The sequence below is a fragment of the Elgaria multicarinata genome, chromosome 5, assembly GCF_023053635.1.
Source record: "Elgaria multicarinata webbii isolate HBS135686 ecotype San Diego chromosome 5, rElgMul1.1.pri, whole genome shotgun sequence".
Lineage (NCBI taxonomy): Eukaryota > Metazoa > Chordata > Lepidosauria > Squamata > Anguidae > Elgaria > Elgaria multicarinata.
In genome coordinates, this window is record NC_086175.1 from 35,799,231 (window position 1) to 35,815,507 (window position 16,277).

Below are 16,277 nucleotides of genomic sequence, written 5' to 3' on the forward strand. Positions count from 1 at the left end.
TCAGGCAGCATTGGATGCAAGTCGCTCAGAAGCCTCCGAGGGAGGGGCGTGGCTTGTGCGGGGGAGGAGAAAGAGGCGCGCGCAGGTGAGCTGGAGCGCTTCCCTTCGGCCGTGGTGGGCGCAGCAGCAGCAGGCATTGGAAGTGTCACCGCCGCCCTGTGAGTCATGGCTGCCGCTAAGCAGGTAATCGCGAAGAGAAGGGGGGTGGTCTTTGTAGGCCTCATAAATCCCCCCCCCCAGGGCGGGCCTTAAGGGTCCCTTCTTTATGAACGAGGGTGTTGGTTTTGCTGCTGATTCTGGAAGAGCCCTTCGCTAGGTCTTCCCACAGCGGGAAGCAGAAACTCAGGATATCCGCCACCACAAGATACGATGATGGACTCTTCCCTTTAAGAGAAGGGGATTAGATTGGACAGATTGCTGGAGAACATTACTTCTGTCAGTGGCTACTGTATTAGCTGTGGTCATTGAATGGAGCATCCATGTTCAGTGGCAGCGCGTTGTTTTCATCCCACTTACCTGGGAGCATTCAATGGCAGCCTGGTAGCAGTAAGCAATCTTCAGTTCCACGCAGGTGAGAGGAGAGGAGGAGCGCATCATTGTAGTAGCCTTTGCCTCCAGAAATTTATCCAACCCCCTCTTAAAGCCATCCAGACTGGTGGCCATCGCTACATCTTGTGGTAGTGAGTTCCATAATTTAACTATGCGCTGTGTGAAGAAGTACTTCCTTTTATTTGTCCTGGATCTCCCACCAATCAGTTTCATGGGATGACCCCGGGTTTTAGAGATGGATTGCTCTGTAGTCCCTTCGGTAAAAAAAAGTCAAATTTTCTTACTAGCCTGCTAAGAGGCTAGTAGCCTGTGTTGCCATGCAAGCTGTGGAGGAGGGGGTTCAAACTGTATTCAGGCAGGTGTTTTTTTCTGTTTTGTTTTCAGGCTAATAACGCTTGTGTGCTTATTTAAAAGGCTGTTCTGGTATCTGCATGGCCTGTGTTGGAAATGAAATGCTGAACTTAACAGACCTTTGACTCATCTTATGATCTAATGCAGTGGTTCTCAACCTTTTTTGCTCCATTCCCCCTTTTACCATTGTTCAGAATATAATTCCCCCCTTCCCAAGATAGTCTAACTGAAAAGGTGCATTCCAAATAATATGCATATAATATTGAAAACCTTTTATTTATTTTTCTGTATTAGTCCCATTTAAAGGGGCAACGCAAAGCATGGCCCCTTTGACGTTCTCAGCTCCGATAGTTCGCGTTGCCCCTTTAAATGGGAAGCTTGAAACTTCTAGGATTGTGAGAGAGGGAAAAGAGAGCAAAGGCCTGGCTTTTGCAGGCGACATGACACTTTTCTGGGACGTTTTTAGTAACATGTGTAGGAAGACATAATCTACAGGACATCATACTTTGCTGAATAGTAGACCCAATTCCTCCCCTGGAACCCTACCCCCCCCTTGTTGAGAACACAGTCTGAGCGCCTTTCTCTAGTTCCAGTAATTTCACACATGCATACAGCCTCCTCCACCCCACTCCCAGTCCCTGTGGTCTAGATGTGCAGCATTCAGCTGAGTTGTAATGGTTTCCTAAATCTTTGTTTTCCTCTTTCAAGTTCTGATTGTTCAGTCTCAAAAATGATATAATAAAGCCTGCAAAGATACTGAAAAGGACAATCAAGCAAAGGCTTAAGCATTTGGAGCTTTTTAAGTTTAGAAGAAAAGGCTACTAAGGGAGAACATGATTTGTAAAATGAGAAATATTGAGAAAATATAGGAGAGAAGATTCTCATAATACTAGAATTGTGGATCTAATGAAACTGGAAGTAGGTTAAGGGTGCATAAAATATTTTTTATGCATCCTCAAATTAAATCATGGAATTAATTGAAAGGAATGATTGAAATTTACTGGAATTCACTAGCATAAAGTGATGTGATGGTTGCTAATTTAGATGTTTGCTAATTTTCAAAAGGCTTAAACAAATTAGTATGTGGGCAGGGAGGTCTATTAATGGCTATTATCTATGGTAGTTAATTAGAACCTCTGCTACCTGCATGCTGCCAGAAGCATCTGGCACTGTTTGAAACCCAAATGTTAGACTTCAGGTTTGAAATAGTAAGAATCCTCCGGGTAACTCGGAAGTAATGCTTTTGTCATTTACAGGAGGAACAGGTACTTTCCCTGTTCCCCCATGTTATTGATATATAACAAATAATTAACACAACTGTGTATAAACAAGCAGGCTAGTAAAATATATATATAAGTAAATTATGGGCAAGTAACTTTTGCCAACTTATTTACAAGACCACTGAAGTAGACAGATCTTTGGTCTGATCCAGCAAGGCTCTTTTGTTCATGCAGAAGCCCTCATCCAAAATTGTACCTATAATAGTTAATGAAGAAAAATAATTGTTCACATTGTTAGAGTTAGAGGTAATCTACAGATTGCAGACTATAATTGGTGGGGGGAAATCCAGTCTGTGTGTCGGGGTGAAGAAATCATAAGAAGAGTGTGCTCTTGGAAATTATTTTATCAAGGCAACCATGGCTTAAGAGTCAAAACCCAGCCATGTATTAAGCAAAGAAAACATTGAAACAGTGACGTTAAAGCCTGTGGCAGATAAGGAGCTTAGCCCAGAATCTTTTAAAATCCTAATCTTGCTATGAATTCATTAAAGTACTGGTTATATATTGGAATGAGTCAAAACGTAATACAATTAACTAGTGTTGCTACACTGTTGTGGTGAATGGAAAGTTCAGATTTAGTTCAATAAGCAGGTAGAGAATTCATGAGAACTTATAAACATGTCAAGAAGGAAAGGCAGCAAGGTCTGGAAGACACAACCTTTTTGCTTGGAGGCCAGTCTTAAAAGTCTTGGAGGCTACAAAAGGGAAACCATTACATTATTTTTAAATGTACATGCCTTTTAATGCTTCTCTAAAAATTGGCAGATAGCCTAATGCTTGGCTTTGTTGTAATTGTGGTGCCATTTGGCTTCTCCACTGTCCTTTTTTTCAAAGACATTCATGTATTCCTTTGCCAAGTTATACAGTCCACATGGTGGGAAGTGGGGGAGCAGAGATTCTCAACCAAAGCAATCACCAGGATTCTCTCCAAGATTTTAGGAGCTCTTATGTAGGACCTGCCAGTGGGGGCCCCTTTGCCAGTGGTAGATATTACTCTTGAGATATTATCAGCTGAAAACAACATGGTATCTTTTCTATTTCAGAAAATACAAAGGAAATAATGTAGACGGCATCCGAGTCTGAAAGGAGCATTTGGGCCGTTGACCTGTTACTGTCTTTAAAAAAATCTTTTTACATTCCTTCAATGCCTAATATTGCAGACTCTCAGCTAGAGAGTGGTTCTGAAGAAAATGAGTGTGGACCTGGAAGAAAGGCTTCAGAAGTGAATCTTCATGGTACTGTAAAACCATTTTGTGCTGCGGGTGCCTCTGTTGCCTCTCTGGGATCTAGTGGAGACAGGCATTATCCATGGGGATGTCCTGTGACTCATACCCGAGAAAAGTTTTACACTATCTGTTCAGACTATGCTTTTTTAAACCAGGTTACATCAATTTGCAAAAGCCCAAGTGCTACAGTTAGTGCCTGCTTACAAGACAACGCTGCCTTAAATGTTGGAAATAATTCGCCGGGTTTCATTGGCATTCGAACTGGCACGTCAGACATAGTTTACAATGAAGATACTAACCTGGAAAGTTTGTCTAGTAGCCTTGGAAAACTTCCACTGGCATGGGAAATTGATAAGTCTGAATTCAGTGACACATCCCCAGACCTGAAGAATCGAGCAGGTACATATTGTTATGTATATAATCACTGGGCAGTATCCTATACTGCTGCTATGGTTCCATTCATTCCAGAATGACAGCAGAGCCCACAACTAGTGCGATGGGAAGTTAGCAGTTTGTGAAGTAGATTGGGACACATCAGCAGAGCTCCTTTTTGTGAGTACTGCTGACCTGCCCCATCTCAGAAACTAGCATTTTTGTTTCTAATTTCTTTACAAAGTGCTAACTCCCAGTGGATCCCACTGGCATGTGGGCAACATACAATACTGCACACTGTTCTTCAGTTTGGTTTAAAATACCTTATACCTTCACGCCATGTTGCAGGAAATTGTGTCTTCTTGTTCTTTATTCATTCTCCTCTAGCTGTGTAGTAGAATGTTCTTGGCGTAATAGATTTCTTAGCTTGTTTCCAGCAGCGTCAACGTACTCATATTCCATTTAACTTTAAGCAGATTTGAGAAAATATCATAATCTAGGTGCTACATGAAAATTAAAAATAAGATGGACTGTGCCCACAGGCTCTCAGTCAAACGAATTTGGAAATGATAGTTAATAGCATGAGCAGAGCAATATTTGCACCTTACAGAAAAGTAGAAAACTGGTTGTGTCAAGGTGTTCTGCTGTTGCATTATCCTTCTCTATGATGCTTTAAGCAGTAAAGCCCTGTGCTAAGGAGCTAGCAATTTGAACTTTGAAAGTGGAGGGAAGAAAGGGCTACCCCAAAGAGGAAGAATACACACAGATGCAGTCATATATTCTGAGGCTTCATTGTATCTGGGGGATGAAGACTGAGAGATTAAGCTAAAGGCTTCGCAAAGAGGTGGATTTTGCAGAGATTTGAAGGAAGACTAATACAGTGCAGTGTAGGCATTCTGGGAGGAAGTTGTAATGAGTCCTACTGCTACTATGAAACAACTTGAGGCCTACCCAGATGAATGTGAAATCAAGAATGTTTAAGATGTGTTGATTTGTTGTATTAATGTTGTTCCCCGCCTCGATCCAAAGGGAGAGGCGGGTAATAAATAAATAAATTTATTATTATTATTATTTTCTAGAGAAAATATATTTGTGAAGGTTGCTGTGGCTTTAGTAGCGCCTTTATACTTTGAGCTACTATACCTAATGGTCTTATTTTGGATACAGCAGTATTATCTACTTGTGGGTTTGTCCCCTGTACAGCGATTATATTGAAGTCACAATTATTACTTTTCTACCTTGCCTTTTTCCCTCTTGCAAGGGATCCCAGGGTGGTTTACGTGGTTCCCTTCTCCGTTTTATCCTCACAACAACCCTGTGAGATAGATTAGGCTGAGAGTCAGTGACTGGCCCAAAGTCATCCAGTGAGCTTCATGGCAGAATGGGGACTAGAAAGCAAATTGCCCAGATCCTAGTCCAACACTCTAACCACTACACCACACTGCTTTTTATGTGCATCAAAGGAAAGAAAGACTATATTTTACAGTGCCCTAACAGTTTGGTCATAATTGAAGAAAGTTACTTTAAAGTGTGCACAGTTTCTGCTGTCTGCGTAGTAATCAGTGGATGTTCGCCCTTCGATTAAATTTCCGTGACTTGGTTAACCCGTTTCTCCCTATGGGTCCCATCTTCTCAATCATGCTTTGCTTTCTGTATCTCTCTCTCCTGTATCCTAGAACTCTACCATTTTTCTTGTCTTACCAGAGGAGTAAAACATCTGTATAAATCTGATTATTGCATCCAGGATAAATTAAGTACATTAAACCAAACTACATAAACTTAAGTTAAACATTGCTCAGACTTTTTGTAATTTGGGGATACAATATGGCCTGTGTGTGCGTGAAACATAATTCCCTTGTTGTATGATAGCCTTTTTAAGAGCCGTTTTGTTGGAAATGTAATTGTTTCAGAAAAATGGCATGCTTTCTAATATCCAGAAATTATTTATTGAACATATTTTACAGGCAATGTGAAGAAGCAAGGAACCAAGAAAACGTCTGTAGATAAAAAAAGTAACCAATACAGAGAATGTCCACAACATTATGCACTTGAAGAAATAAAACAACGGAAAGTATTAGACCTCCGGAGATGGTAGTATTCAAAACCTATCATTAATACTATTACAATTCTGAATGTTTAACGCTCAATGCTTTAACATCGTTTTTTAATCCATGTTATGCCAGTCTGTAATTCCTATTCAAATCACAGGAATCTTTGGGATATAAATATATTGAATCAAAAAGATGCATATATTACAAGGCTGCTGTCTTGTGGCTCTGTTATAGAATTTTGTGTGTACTTAGACGCTGTAACCACCCAGCCCCTCTCATAAATGGATGTTTTGCCTCCTGCTTGGGAGTGGGGAGAAAATAACCATGAATATTCTAAGATGAAGGAAGGATAAGGGGTGAAATACTGACTGAGGAGTGTGGAGTATAGTACACTTTGATAGTGGTTCCTCCCCTCATTTTTCTTTTCTTTTCAGTGTCCCTTTTTCTTGGAATGTAGGAGGTGCACATGATCTTCCTTTCCCTTTTGCTGGTCCTTCTTTTCCCAGACATAAAATCACCTCAAGGAGTATAGTCAGATGTTTTACACAGTACTTCTGGCTGGGTGATCATGGCTAATTCCATTGAGTTGGGAGGAAAGACAGCACACCAAAGCTGCAGTAGCTGACATGTTGGTGTAGGAGAAGACACTTTAGACTGCTACCTGTCCTGGCATGTGGAAGTGATCTTTGCCATTTTGTTGGCACAGGTTTGAACTCTCCATGATCTTCGCTTCACCCCCATCCTTCTTAAGACAGAAGCATCTCCTGGGAGGCCATAGTCAGTAACTTGGGACAGATACAAAACAAAGTCAAGTGGCTCATTCCTCTGCAATCCTGTCCCTGCGAAGTGAGGAACAGTTAACAGGGAAGAAAAACCCTGCTTAAGAGCCTGCCTTTTCTTGTCTCTCTGGTAGTTGGTTCTAACCCCTGCTACAAGAGGAAACAATGGACCAGTTGCATTGGATGTTGCCAGCCTTTTTTCAGCCCGGTTGACTTAGGTGGCTTGCTAGAACAGAGTTTGAGAAACGTTAAAACAGATGGATTAAATTTCTCTCGCTAATCTTACACAATGGTTGCGTCGCGCCAACAAACCATATAAAATGGCCTGAAATAACTAGTGTTCTTAAGAGATTGCATAGAGATTTTTGCAGTATTGGTTAATTCTTTAAAGATAAACTAAATGGTAAAATCATGTTTGGGCATCTGCACATCTGTTTCCTAAAGAGGCGTCTTGTCTCTGTTCTGTCAAGTTATATTGCTGTCCCATTGGCTATTAATATCTAGGGAAGCTGTTCTACCTACATCAACTTATTACTTAAGATAGGGCCATCTTTTCAGCTGTGAAGAAAATTCCACAACTATTAATTCATGACAAGTATAAGTGAAATATGTTATTTTGCTATATTTGTATCTGAATTATAACAAATGGAAGTTTAACATAGCTCCATGAACAATGTATTTTTTTTAAGGTACTGTATAAGTCGGCCACAATATAAGACGTCCTGTGGGATTTCCTCGTTAGTCTCTTGCTGGAATTTCCTATATAGCACAATGGGAGCTGGAAAGTAAGTAATTCTGCAATACCTATTTAAATATGCTCACTTGGGAGTAAGTCCTATTACATTCGGTGGGGCTTACATGCTAGTAAGTGTTCTTAAGATGCAGCCTAATCCTTGCTTTTTATAATTCCTTACATTGTCATCTTATTTTAAAACCAGCTTACCACCTATTACTCAAGAAGAAGCTTTGCATATATTGGGCTTTCAACCTCCTTTTGAAGAAATTAGATTTGGTCCATTTACTGGAAATACGACATTAATGAGGTAAAAACTGTGCTTGAAATCTCATACTGTACCACAGGGGCTTGTGTGTTTATACACACACACAAACAAGTGTGCACATGCACCCCCACATATACACATTCAATAGTATTCAAACTATTATTACTCTGTAGAAGTAGGTTAAGGCTGTAGTTACTATACCCCAGTTACAGCACCATGTACATTGATGGTGCTATATAAATAAATAAATAAATAAATAAATAATAATAATACCTGGGAGTTCAGCTCATTGATTTCAGTGGGGCTTACCTCTGAGTAGACATGCACAGGATTTCGTTATAAGTGGTGGAAGTCTTAGTGAACTGCTTTTCTGAGTGTGTTTTTAAACTTGCAGGGAACATTGTGTAACGCACTAACAGGCTTGTTGTGGTAGAAAAGCCTCTGTCATCTGGTTGAGCTGCCCTTAATGTCACAGAGAAGAGGATTGGGAAAAGGGTCTCTGGGCTCATCTACACCAAGCAGGATATTCCATTATGAAAGCGGTATACAAAAGGCAGGAGCCACACTTCTGCTTTATTGTGGTATTGAAGTGCACTGACAACTGTTGGGGTCCATTGACACATACCACATACCGCTTTCATAGCATTTTCATAGTGTTATATCCTGCTTGGTGTAGATGTGTCCTGGGCCCCAACCGTTGTCAGTGCACTTCAGAACCACTATAAAGCAGTAGTGTAGATCCTGCAGTGCACTTCAATACCGCTATAAAGCAGTAGTGTGGTTCTTGCCTTTTATATACCGCTTTCACAGTGGAATATCCTGCTTGGTGTAGATGAGCCCTCTGTCACTGACTCAACTACTCTTAATATAGGGGAGCAAGACAAGAAAAAAGGACTGGAGAAGGAGGGGTAGAGGACCAAAAAGCAATAGGAAAAAATGGTTGGGAGATGAGGTTGTCTGTTAGAATTAGGGAAAGGGGAGAATGTCAGAAGGGAAAAGTCTGAGTAAAGCAAGAAAGCAGAGAATGAGCGTAGAAATGCATGTGACCAGTTTGGAGTACACACATTGATTGGAAATAATCAATGAAATCCAGGCTTTGTTAATAAATGTATTACAAAGAAAAAGGCTACAATCCTAGGCATGCTTACTTGGGGGTAAGACCCATTGAATTCAATGAAACTACTTCTGAATAAACCTGCATAGGATTGTGCTGCATGTTTTATTAGGCCGTGTTGTGAACATATACCTGTTTTATATAATGTGGATAGTGTTTAAAGGTGAAATAAAAGGGGGGAATGTTTTCTTACTGTGGTTTGATAGATCACTTTTTTTGCATTTAGAACACAATTTCTGCACTACTGTGCTTTTCAGGTGGTTCAGACAAATTAATGATAATTTCCATGTAAAAGGATGCTCATATTTTCTCTATAAACCTCATGGGAAGTATAAGACAGCTGGAGAGACTGGTAAGTAGCTAATTTTAATAACAATAGAGAATAATAAGAAAATGGGAACATAACACAGGACAAACCAATATGTTTTATTCTGTAGCATACTGATTCTTGAATTTTGGAGTAACATCCTTGCAGGGTTACCACCGCATTAACTAGGCATTAAACATTGTTGAAGCAAGAGAACAGACTTCTGTAGAATTTCCTCCACAGGCCTGTCATCAAAACTACCTCTCTCACCTACAGTGGCAAGCAATTCTCTCTGTGTGTGCTGCACACCATAACAGGGAAGAGAGGAGGCTTGGATAAAGGGCCTGTTGAGGAAACGGACAAGAAGAAGCCATAGCTGTCTCTCCTCCTACTTTACTTGGAGAACTAGGGTTTTATCCAAAGTTTGTACAACTTAAGTTCCATTCATTTCAAGGGTTCTACTCTAAAAAGGACTAACATTGAACCCAACTCTTAGAGGTTCAGCTGAGCTGCTTCTGGAGGCAGGACAGAACCTTTCTGGTTGGGCAAGTATTCAATGGCAGAGCATAAACATTGGCTTTATTTTAATAGCTTATTTTAACAATGTGTACTAACAAGCTATGGATAGCATAGAAGCTATGGTTTTTATTTCGGTGGGTTTTTAAATATATGTTTCCCTTTCATGAAGTCCCTGAGATCTTGCAAATACTGTACATGAAATATTTTGGTAGGTGCTAAATTTAATAGGATGTTTCTTTTCAATATGGACTCATTTGTCAATGGTTTTATTTGTAGCTTCAGGAGCTTTGACAAAACTAACACAAGGACTGCGTGATGAATCGATAGCCTACATTTATCATTGCCAAAATCATTATTTTTGTCCAATTGGATTTGAAGCAACCCCAGTAAAACCTAGCAAGGCATACAAGTAAGTTTTCCATGACATATCTGCTGCTCTAACTCCTTATTTAAAATGTTGTTAAATGCAGGCTGCTTTAAGTTACAGTATTCTGGACATAGAGAGGCAGAAGCAGAAGCAACAACTGGGCTGCAGGCAGTAGATGATAGAAGAAATATATTGCAGGGAGCTGGGTTGGGGTCAGTTGGCAGTATCCACCATTGCTGCTCTTCCATTCACAGGACATTCCCACTCATGAAGCAGATTTTCCCATGGTTATTATTATTATTATTATTATTATTATTATTATTTATTTATTTATACAGCACCATCAATGTACATGGTGCTGTACAGAGTAAAACAGTAAATAGCAAGACCCTGCCGCATAGGTTCAAAGAAGTCCTTCTGTTCACAGAGCAATAAGTTGAATCCTGCCCAATTATTTTTGAATTGGTGAATGGAATGAAAAGTCCAGTCCAAAGACTGAACTCTATTTATGGATAAAGATTTTGGAAACTTACAATTCATGTAAAGCATTGGAAATGGTACCGGAACAGCTGTGAAAATGCTACTTTTAAGTTGCTCACATAGACAGTCTTTCTAGTAAATATGTGAAGTGGGTTATTGATCGCTGTTAGTGTAGCTGTGCTTAATATTGCAGGCCAACCAATTCATACATGGTAATAGACTTTCTAGACATTGTCCTCTAAAACAGTGGCAATATTAACTGTTTATCTGTTCCCACAAGAACCACTTTGTCCGATACTTTGTCCGAAAATATTCCACATATTTTCCCCCAATAAATTACTCTGTCACTGAATACTCCTGAAAGAACTTTGCTTTTGAGTGTGATGTTGGTATTGTTCAATGTATGATCTCTGGAACATCATTAGATGAAGAAAATGGGTTTGGTCTCATCCCTTTTCCTTATGAACTATATGCTAAGTGTCCACACAAATTGCATTTGAGATCCATCCAGCTTTGCCTCAGGTAGGCCTAGAGGAGTTCTCTGTCTTGAGATGATGCATCTCTATTTTTTTTAAGTAGGCAGTGTACTGCACATTTTTTTGTACTAAGAAAATTAGCAGAGGGACTACCAAAGTATCTGTCTGTATTGGCTAATAACAGAATATTGCACTGAAAGGCAAAGTCCAAAAGGCTGTTCTTTCATTGTTTTGTACTTTTTACCAGGTGCCTAAGCAGAAAATACATGTGCCAGTTTGGAAGGGCTCACATACATAGGAATTACCACTCTTCCTTTAAAATACATCTGAGTGGGGATTTTATCTTCTACTTGCCATTCAAGAGTATTTAAAGGAATAAGCGTTAATGTGTTCCACATGAAGGAGATAATGAAGTGTTGTACTGCATGCATATTTTGTGCTTGCATGCTAAAGTACAAAAGTACCCTTAATTCTTTGCACCACAATCCTGGGGTTTAAAGGGACTTAAAGGCCATCCAGTCCAGCCTCCTGCTCAAGGGCAGGAGAAACCATCTACCAGGGTTCTGACTGGGTGAATACAGCAAAGAAGAGCAAACCCATTTCCATGTGTGCAAGCTATTATATATACAGAAACAGGCATAGAGGGGATGCAGTGAGATACACAGTCAACTCTTCAGGAATATGGGTTGTCCATATTTAAGAATGCATATTGGCATTGATATACCATGTACAATACTAGTTAACTGCAGTGCCCCTCGATACAGGGTATTTTAGATTGAAACTGAAATGACTGGATATGTTATTGAATGTTGGGATCAGTGAATCTGCTTTCCAGATCTTTTTTCATGTTTGAGTATGAAGCAAGTTCTCTGAAGCATAGCTGACATTTTTTATTAAGCTTGACTAAAAATAATGGGTGTTATGTAATAGTACAACAGCTAACTAGTAATATTGAGATACATATGCCCCCTTTTCCAAAAACATTAGAAACGTTATTCATAAGGTTTCTTACAATGGTGAATGTCTGCATATCATTTTTTTTCCTGCACCAGAGGGCGTCTCTTACAACAAGAAGTGGAACACTGGATACTCATTGGAGAGCCAAGCCGAAAGCACCCAACTATTCATTGCAAAAAGTAAGTTAGCGCTCCCTAGTGAGCTTACTAGATATAAAGGTCTTAAGAATTTAAAATATAAAGAATGCATGTGCAAAAAATGAACACAATCATTGATTCCAAGAGTATTCTGAATTTTCACTTGTTATATCTTTTGTGAGGCTTTTCACTTCTATAAACGACAGGTAGATTGGTTGAATCTAAGCTGAATCCTATCCTACATAGGGGAAAAGGCTTGGCAGATGTCTATCGTGTAGAAGAAGAAAAAAAGCTGTGCTGAAAGTCATGAATTTTAAACTACACTTCAAAATTTGAAAGATGTATGATTTAGCTAAAAACCTTTTCTGCAAAGACATTGTCTTAACCAGAAAACAGAAATTTCCAAGATAAACCGTGTAACATTCATAACTTCTCCTTGGCACTGGATCTACCAAGAGTCGAGTCAGAGGCTGCGTTCAGACAACACGATAATCAACTTCATAGTTGTTTATCTGGGAGGTAGTCCCCACATATGATGATAATCAACTGTGGTGTGAATTAGGATCAGCGTTGAGTTGCTTATTAGTCCACACTGAGTTGACTCACTCATCCCCTGCCCTCTCTCCTTCCTCCGTCCTCTTGCTAGTATCCCATCAGCCGTTGCTGCTGAAAATCTATCCTGCCAGCTGGACTAGAATGGTAGCCACCGCTTTGACCACTTTTGCCTTGCAACTTTGTGGCTGACAAAATAACCAATGGTGGTCGAGGAAATAACCAATGGTGCCCTCCACACAACACAAATAACCAGTTGATTTTCCATAAGAAAGGGGGGGAACCCTAACAGATCCTGGTGACTGAAAAAGTGACCTGTCCCTTTGGCAGCTGTGCAATGCCACAGCCTTTGCAATCTGAGAGGGAATGGAAAATTCTGTCTTATGGGCATGTACCCTCCTCTTGGAAATCCCCACTGGGTCAAGACACCTCAGGGAAGGCCTAAATAAATTAACTAGAGTGCTCATTATCTGCTGCATATGCTTCTATTTAAGTTTGGGCTCATCTAGACCAAGCAGGATATTCCACAATGAAAGCGATATGAAAGGAATATATAAAAGGCAGGACCCACACTACTGCTTTACAGCGGTATTGAACTGCACTGACAACTGTTGGCGCCCATTGACACGTACCATATATCGCTTTCATAGTGTTATATCCCGCTTGGTGTAGATGTGTCATGGGCCCCAACAGTTGCCAGTGCACTTCAGTGCCGCTATAAAGCAATAATGTGGCTCCTGCCTTTTATATACTGCTTTCATATCAGTTTCATACTGGAATATCCTGCTTGGTTTAGATGAGCCCTTTGTATTCTTCTCTGAATCCCAAATAGTTTCAGACCATAGCAACTATTTGTGCAGTGGTTGCTTTGCATTTCACCCCAGCTCTGCATTTGATTTGTGATCTTTTTCATCTCGTTATGTAGGTGGGCAGATATTGCAATAGACTTAAACACTCAAAATCCTGAATACTTAGATATTAGGCATTTGGAAAGGGGCCTTCAGCATCGGAAGACAAAGAAGGTAAGATGGCTTCATATTAATGCAAAGCTACATGTGTGTCATGAGGTAGCATTTATGATACTCATTACATTGGTTTGCCTTAGGACATTAACTGTGGAGAAAATCACAGCATGATTAATTTGGATAGTGGAACAATTAATTACTGTATACTTGGCAAGTAAGGAGGACATAAGGTTGGGAACATCTGATATAAGTGCATTTACCTCTAATGTGCCTTCCATTTTTCATACTTGAACTAAATAGAAGAGCTGATGCAAACGAACTATTAAAACTACTTCTCTGGCCAGATCTACACCAAGCAGGATATAGCACTATGAAAGTGGTACGAAAGCGGTATATAAAAGCAAGAGCCACACTACTGCTTGAAGTGCACAGATAACTGTTAGGGCTCATGACACATACCATATACCGCTTTCATAGTGCTATATCCTGCTTGGTGTAGCTCCTGCCTTTTATGTACCGCTTTCATACCGCTATATCCTGCTTGGTGTAGATCTGATCTCTATACCAAATAACTTTTTTTTAAATACCACCAGCTCTTTTAATAAAAGGGAAATTATTTGCTTAGCTTCCCTGTGCTTGAAGTCAGAATATTGTGACTTTTTTCAACAGCTCCCTGCTTATTAGCAGAGCGGTTAAACCTAAAATCATGAACTTCGGATTAAAAGTATGAAACTTGGCACACTTATATATTGACTGATTCTAAACATTTTTTTGATATGGATTCCAGTATGCAATGCAGTCTTGAGGAGCGGGAGACTGACAAAGGAGTTATTCTGTCTTTTAGTCCACAGGCCATGAGAATGTTTTTACCATATGTGATGAACAATGCTGAATGTGATTTTTGGTAAGAGCCTATCTGAAAGATCATATTTCATATTCTCCCTTATGAGCCTGCCCGTGCTTTGAGATCTTCTGGAGAAGCCCTTCTTTCAGTCCCACCATCTTCACAGGCGCACTTGGTGGGAACATGGGAGAGGGCCTTCTTGGTGGCTGCTCCAGTGCTTTGGAACGCTCTTCCCGGGGAAGCTAGACTGGCTCCCTCCTTGATGGGCTTTCGGAAGCAGGCAAAAACTTGTTTGTTCCAGCAGGCCTTTGGAGAATAATCTGGTCTTCCATCTATGGGTGGTTTTTTTCACATTTCTTTTCCTATGTTTAAAATGTATATGTTTTAAATTTTGTAAGGCTGCCTTGAGGCCCAGTATTGGGCAAAAGGTGAGATTACAATACAACAACAACAACAATACACTCCAAAAGACAGAGGGGGTGTTAAACCTGCAGCAATCATGTGGTTTTCAATGAAATCACAATTTGTAGGCCAAAAGTTCTCAAGGGCCACAAGTTGCCCATCCCTGATGAAGAAAGATGAATGCTGTTTTTACAAAATGTGACAAACCGTTTGTTTTCGTTTTTAGGTAGGAGGAAATCTGCATTGCATCATTGCTCTTCAGAGGCTTAACTGGCAAAGGTTTGGTCCCTGGAATTTTCCATTTGGAAACGCTAAACAAGACTTGCAACCCCAATCACAGACGCTGGGTATAGCCAAATCTGAGAGTGAAGACAATATCTCAAAAAAGCAACATGGGCGCCTGGGTAGATCTTTCAGTGCTAGTTTCCACCAGGAGTCTGTCTGGAAAAAGTTGTCTCATCTTCATGAAAGGCGGAATAGCGGCTTTCAGAGTTACACAGGGTATGATGGGAATGACTAAAAGGAACTGCTTGTATAACTGCTGTTGTGTAAATTATTCCTCAGATATGGTAACGTTTATTATGCACAGAGTAGGGAATGGATAGAGATTTCAGTACAAAATGCAATCTTAGGAATGCTTGTTGCATTAAATGTGTGGATAGTTATGTTGGGAATGATAAGAGATGTTAGCACAAGCACAGAATATTGTACACTTACAATCCAGTATAATCACTATAATCAACAATTGACCTGCATTTTAGGCCATGAAATCAGAACAAATCTAGATCAAAGCCATAGTGGGGGAGGCAGGGGGAGAGTGGAAACCTATTATTAAAAGGAATAGTTAATACTCAAAGCATGAGATTTGTTACTTTCCAAAATGATTTATTAAACACACATTGTTATAAGGGTGGTAAATGTATAGAGTAATTGTTTTTTTTAAAAAAACTTTCAGAAATGCAATAAGGACATCAAAACTTACAAAACACCAAACATTAAATGAATATAATTGAGTGGTCTATCCATTTGGAACATGGTTCTGTAAAACTTAAGTTGTTTGCGTTAACTGGGGACCTTCTTTGACAGTCATAGGCAATAATAATATAATTTCCCCTGGAAAGATGAGGTACCTGCTTGCTTCCTTTTGAGAGGAGGCAGAAAAAACTTTCACTGCCAGGTGTATATTCCTCCAGCAGCTTTTTGTGTGATCTGAATTTCCTTCACATTTGACAGGCCGCTTTTAAACAAACCCTCAATCCATCTTATTTGCCTACCCAAAAAGCACCCAAACTTGCAATCGTGGGTTGCACTTACATTTTTTTTCCTTGTGGTATCTGGATCTTTTTCACTTCACTCCTTTAATTGTTTTATTGTAAATATGGGAGATGCTTTAAGTGCCGAAACACACTGGCAGCCGCAGTGATATACCTCTTTGGCCAGAACACTGTTTGTATTTTTTTCAAATGATCATGTCAAGTAGCTTTATTTGGAAGTATATTTTGTTCTCATGAGAAAACATTTTAATAAAAATATCAGTGGGATCAAGAA

At 39.8% G+C, this 16,277-nt stretch overlaps 1 protein-coding gene across 2 annotated transcripts; it reads left to right on the forward strand.

The window, feature by feature from the left end:
* The first annotated feature begins 115 nt into the window (after positions 1–115).
* On the forward strand, positions 116–16,277 carry BIVM (basic, immunoglobulin-like variable motif containing). Of its 2 annotated transcripts, XM_063126120.1 has the most exons (10): positions 116–183; positions 3,224–3,805; positions 5,743–5,869; positions 7,298–7,393; positions 7,547–7,651; positions 8,981–9,075; positions 9,826–9,958; positions 11,925–12,008; positions 13,444–13,540; positions 14,956–16,277. In XM_063126120.1, the coding sequence occupies exons 2-10, from the start codon at positions 3,325–3,327 to the stop codon at positions 15,247–15,249; spliced, it is 1,512 nt and encodes a 503-aa protein (XP_062982190.1). In that variant the 5' UTR covers positions 116–183; positions 3,224–3,324; the 3' UTR covers positions 15,250–16,277. The 2 variants fall into 2 exon arrangements, with proteins under 2 accessions (XP_062982190.1, XP_062982189.1); XM_063126119.1 differs by lacking the exon at positions 116–183 and having other exon boundaries at positions 3,047–3,805.

Excerpts from the sequence above, each read along its gene's own strand:
- BIVM (XM_063126120.1), top strand. The coding sequence starts at position 3,325 with ATGCCTAATATTGCAGACTCTCAGCTAGAGAGTGGTTCTGAAGAAAAT. Across the intron at positions 5,870-7,297 it reads GTATTAGACCTCCGGAGATG|GTACTGTATAAGTCGGCCAC; the intron begins GTAGTATTCAAA and ends ATTTTTTTTAAG. Across the intron at positions 12,009-13,443 it reads CCAACTATTCATTGCAAAAA|GTGGGCAGATATTGCAATAG; the intron begins GTAAGTTAGCGC and ends CTCGTTATGTAG.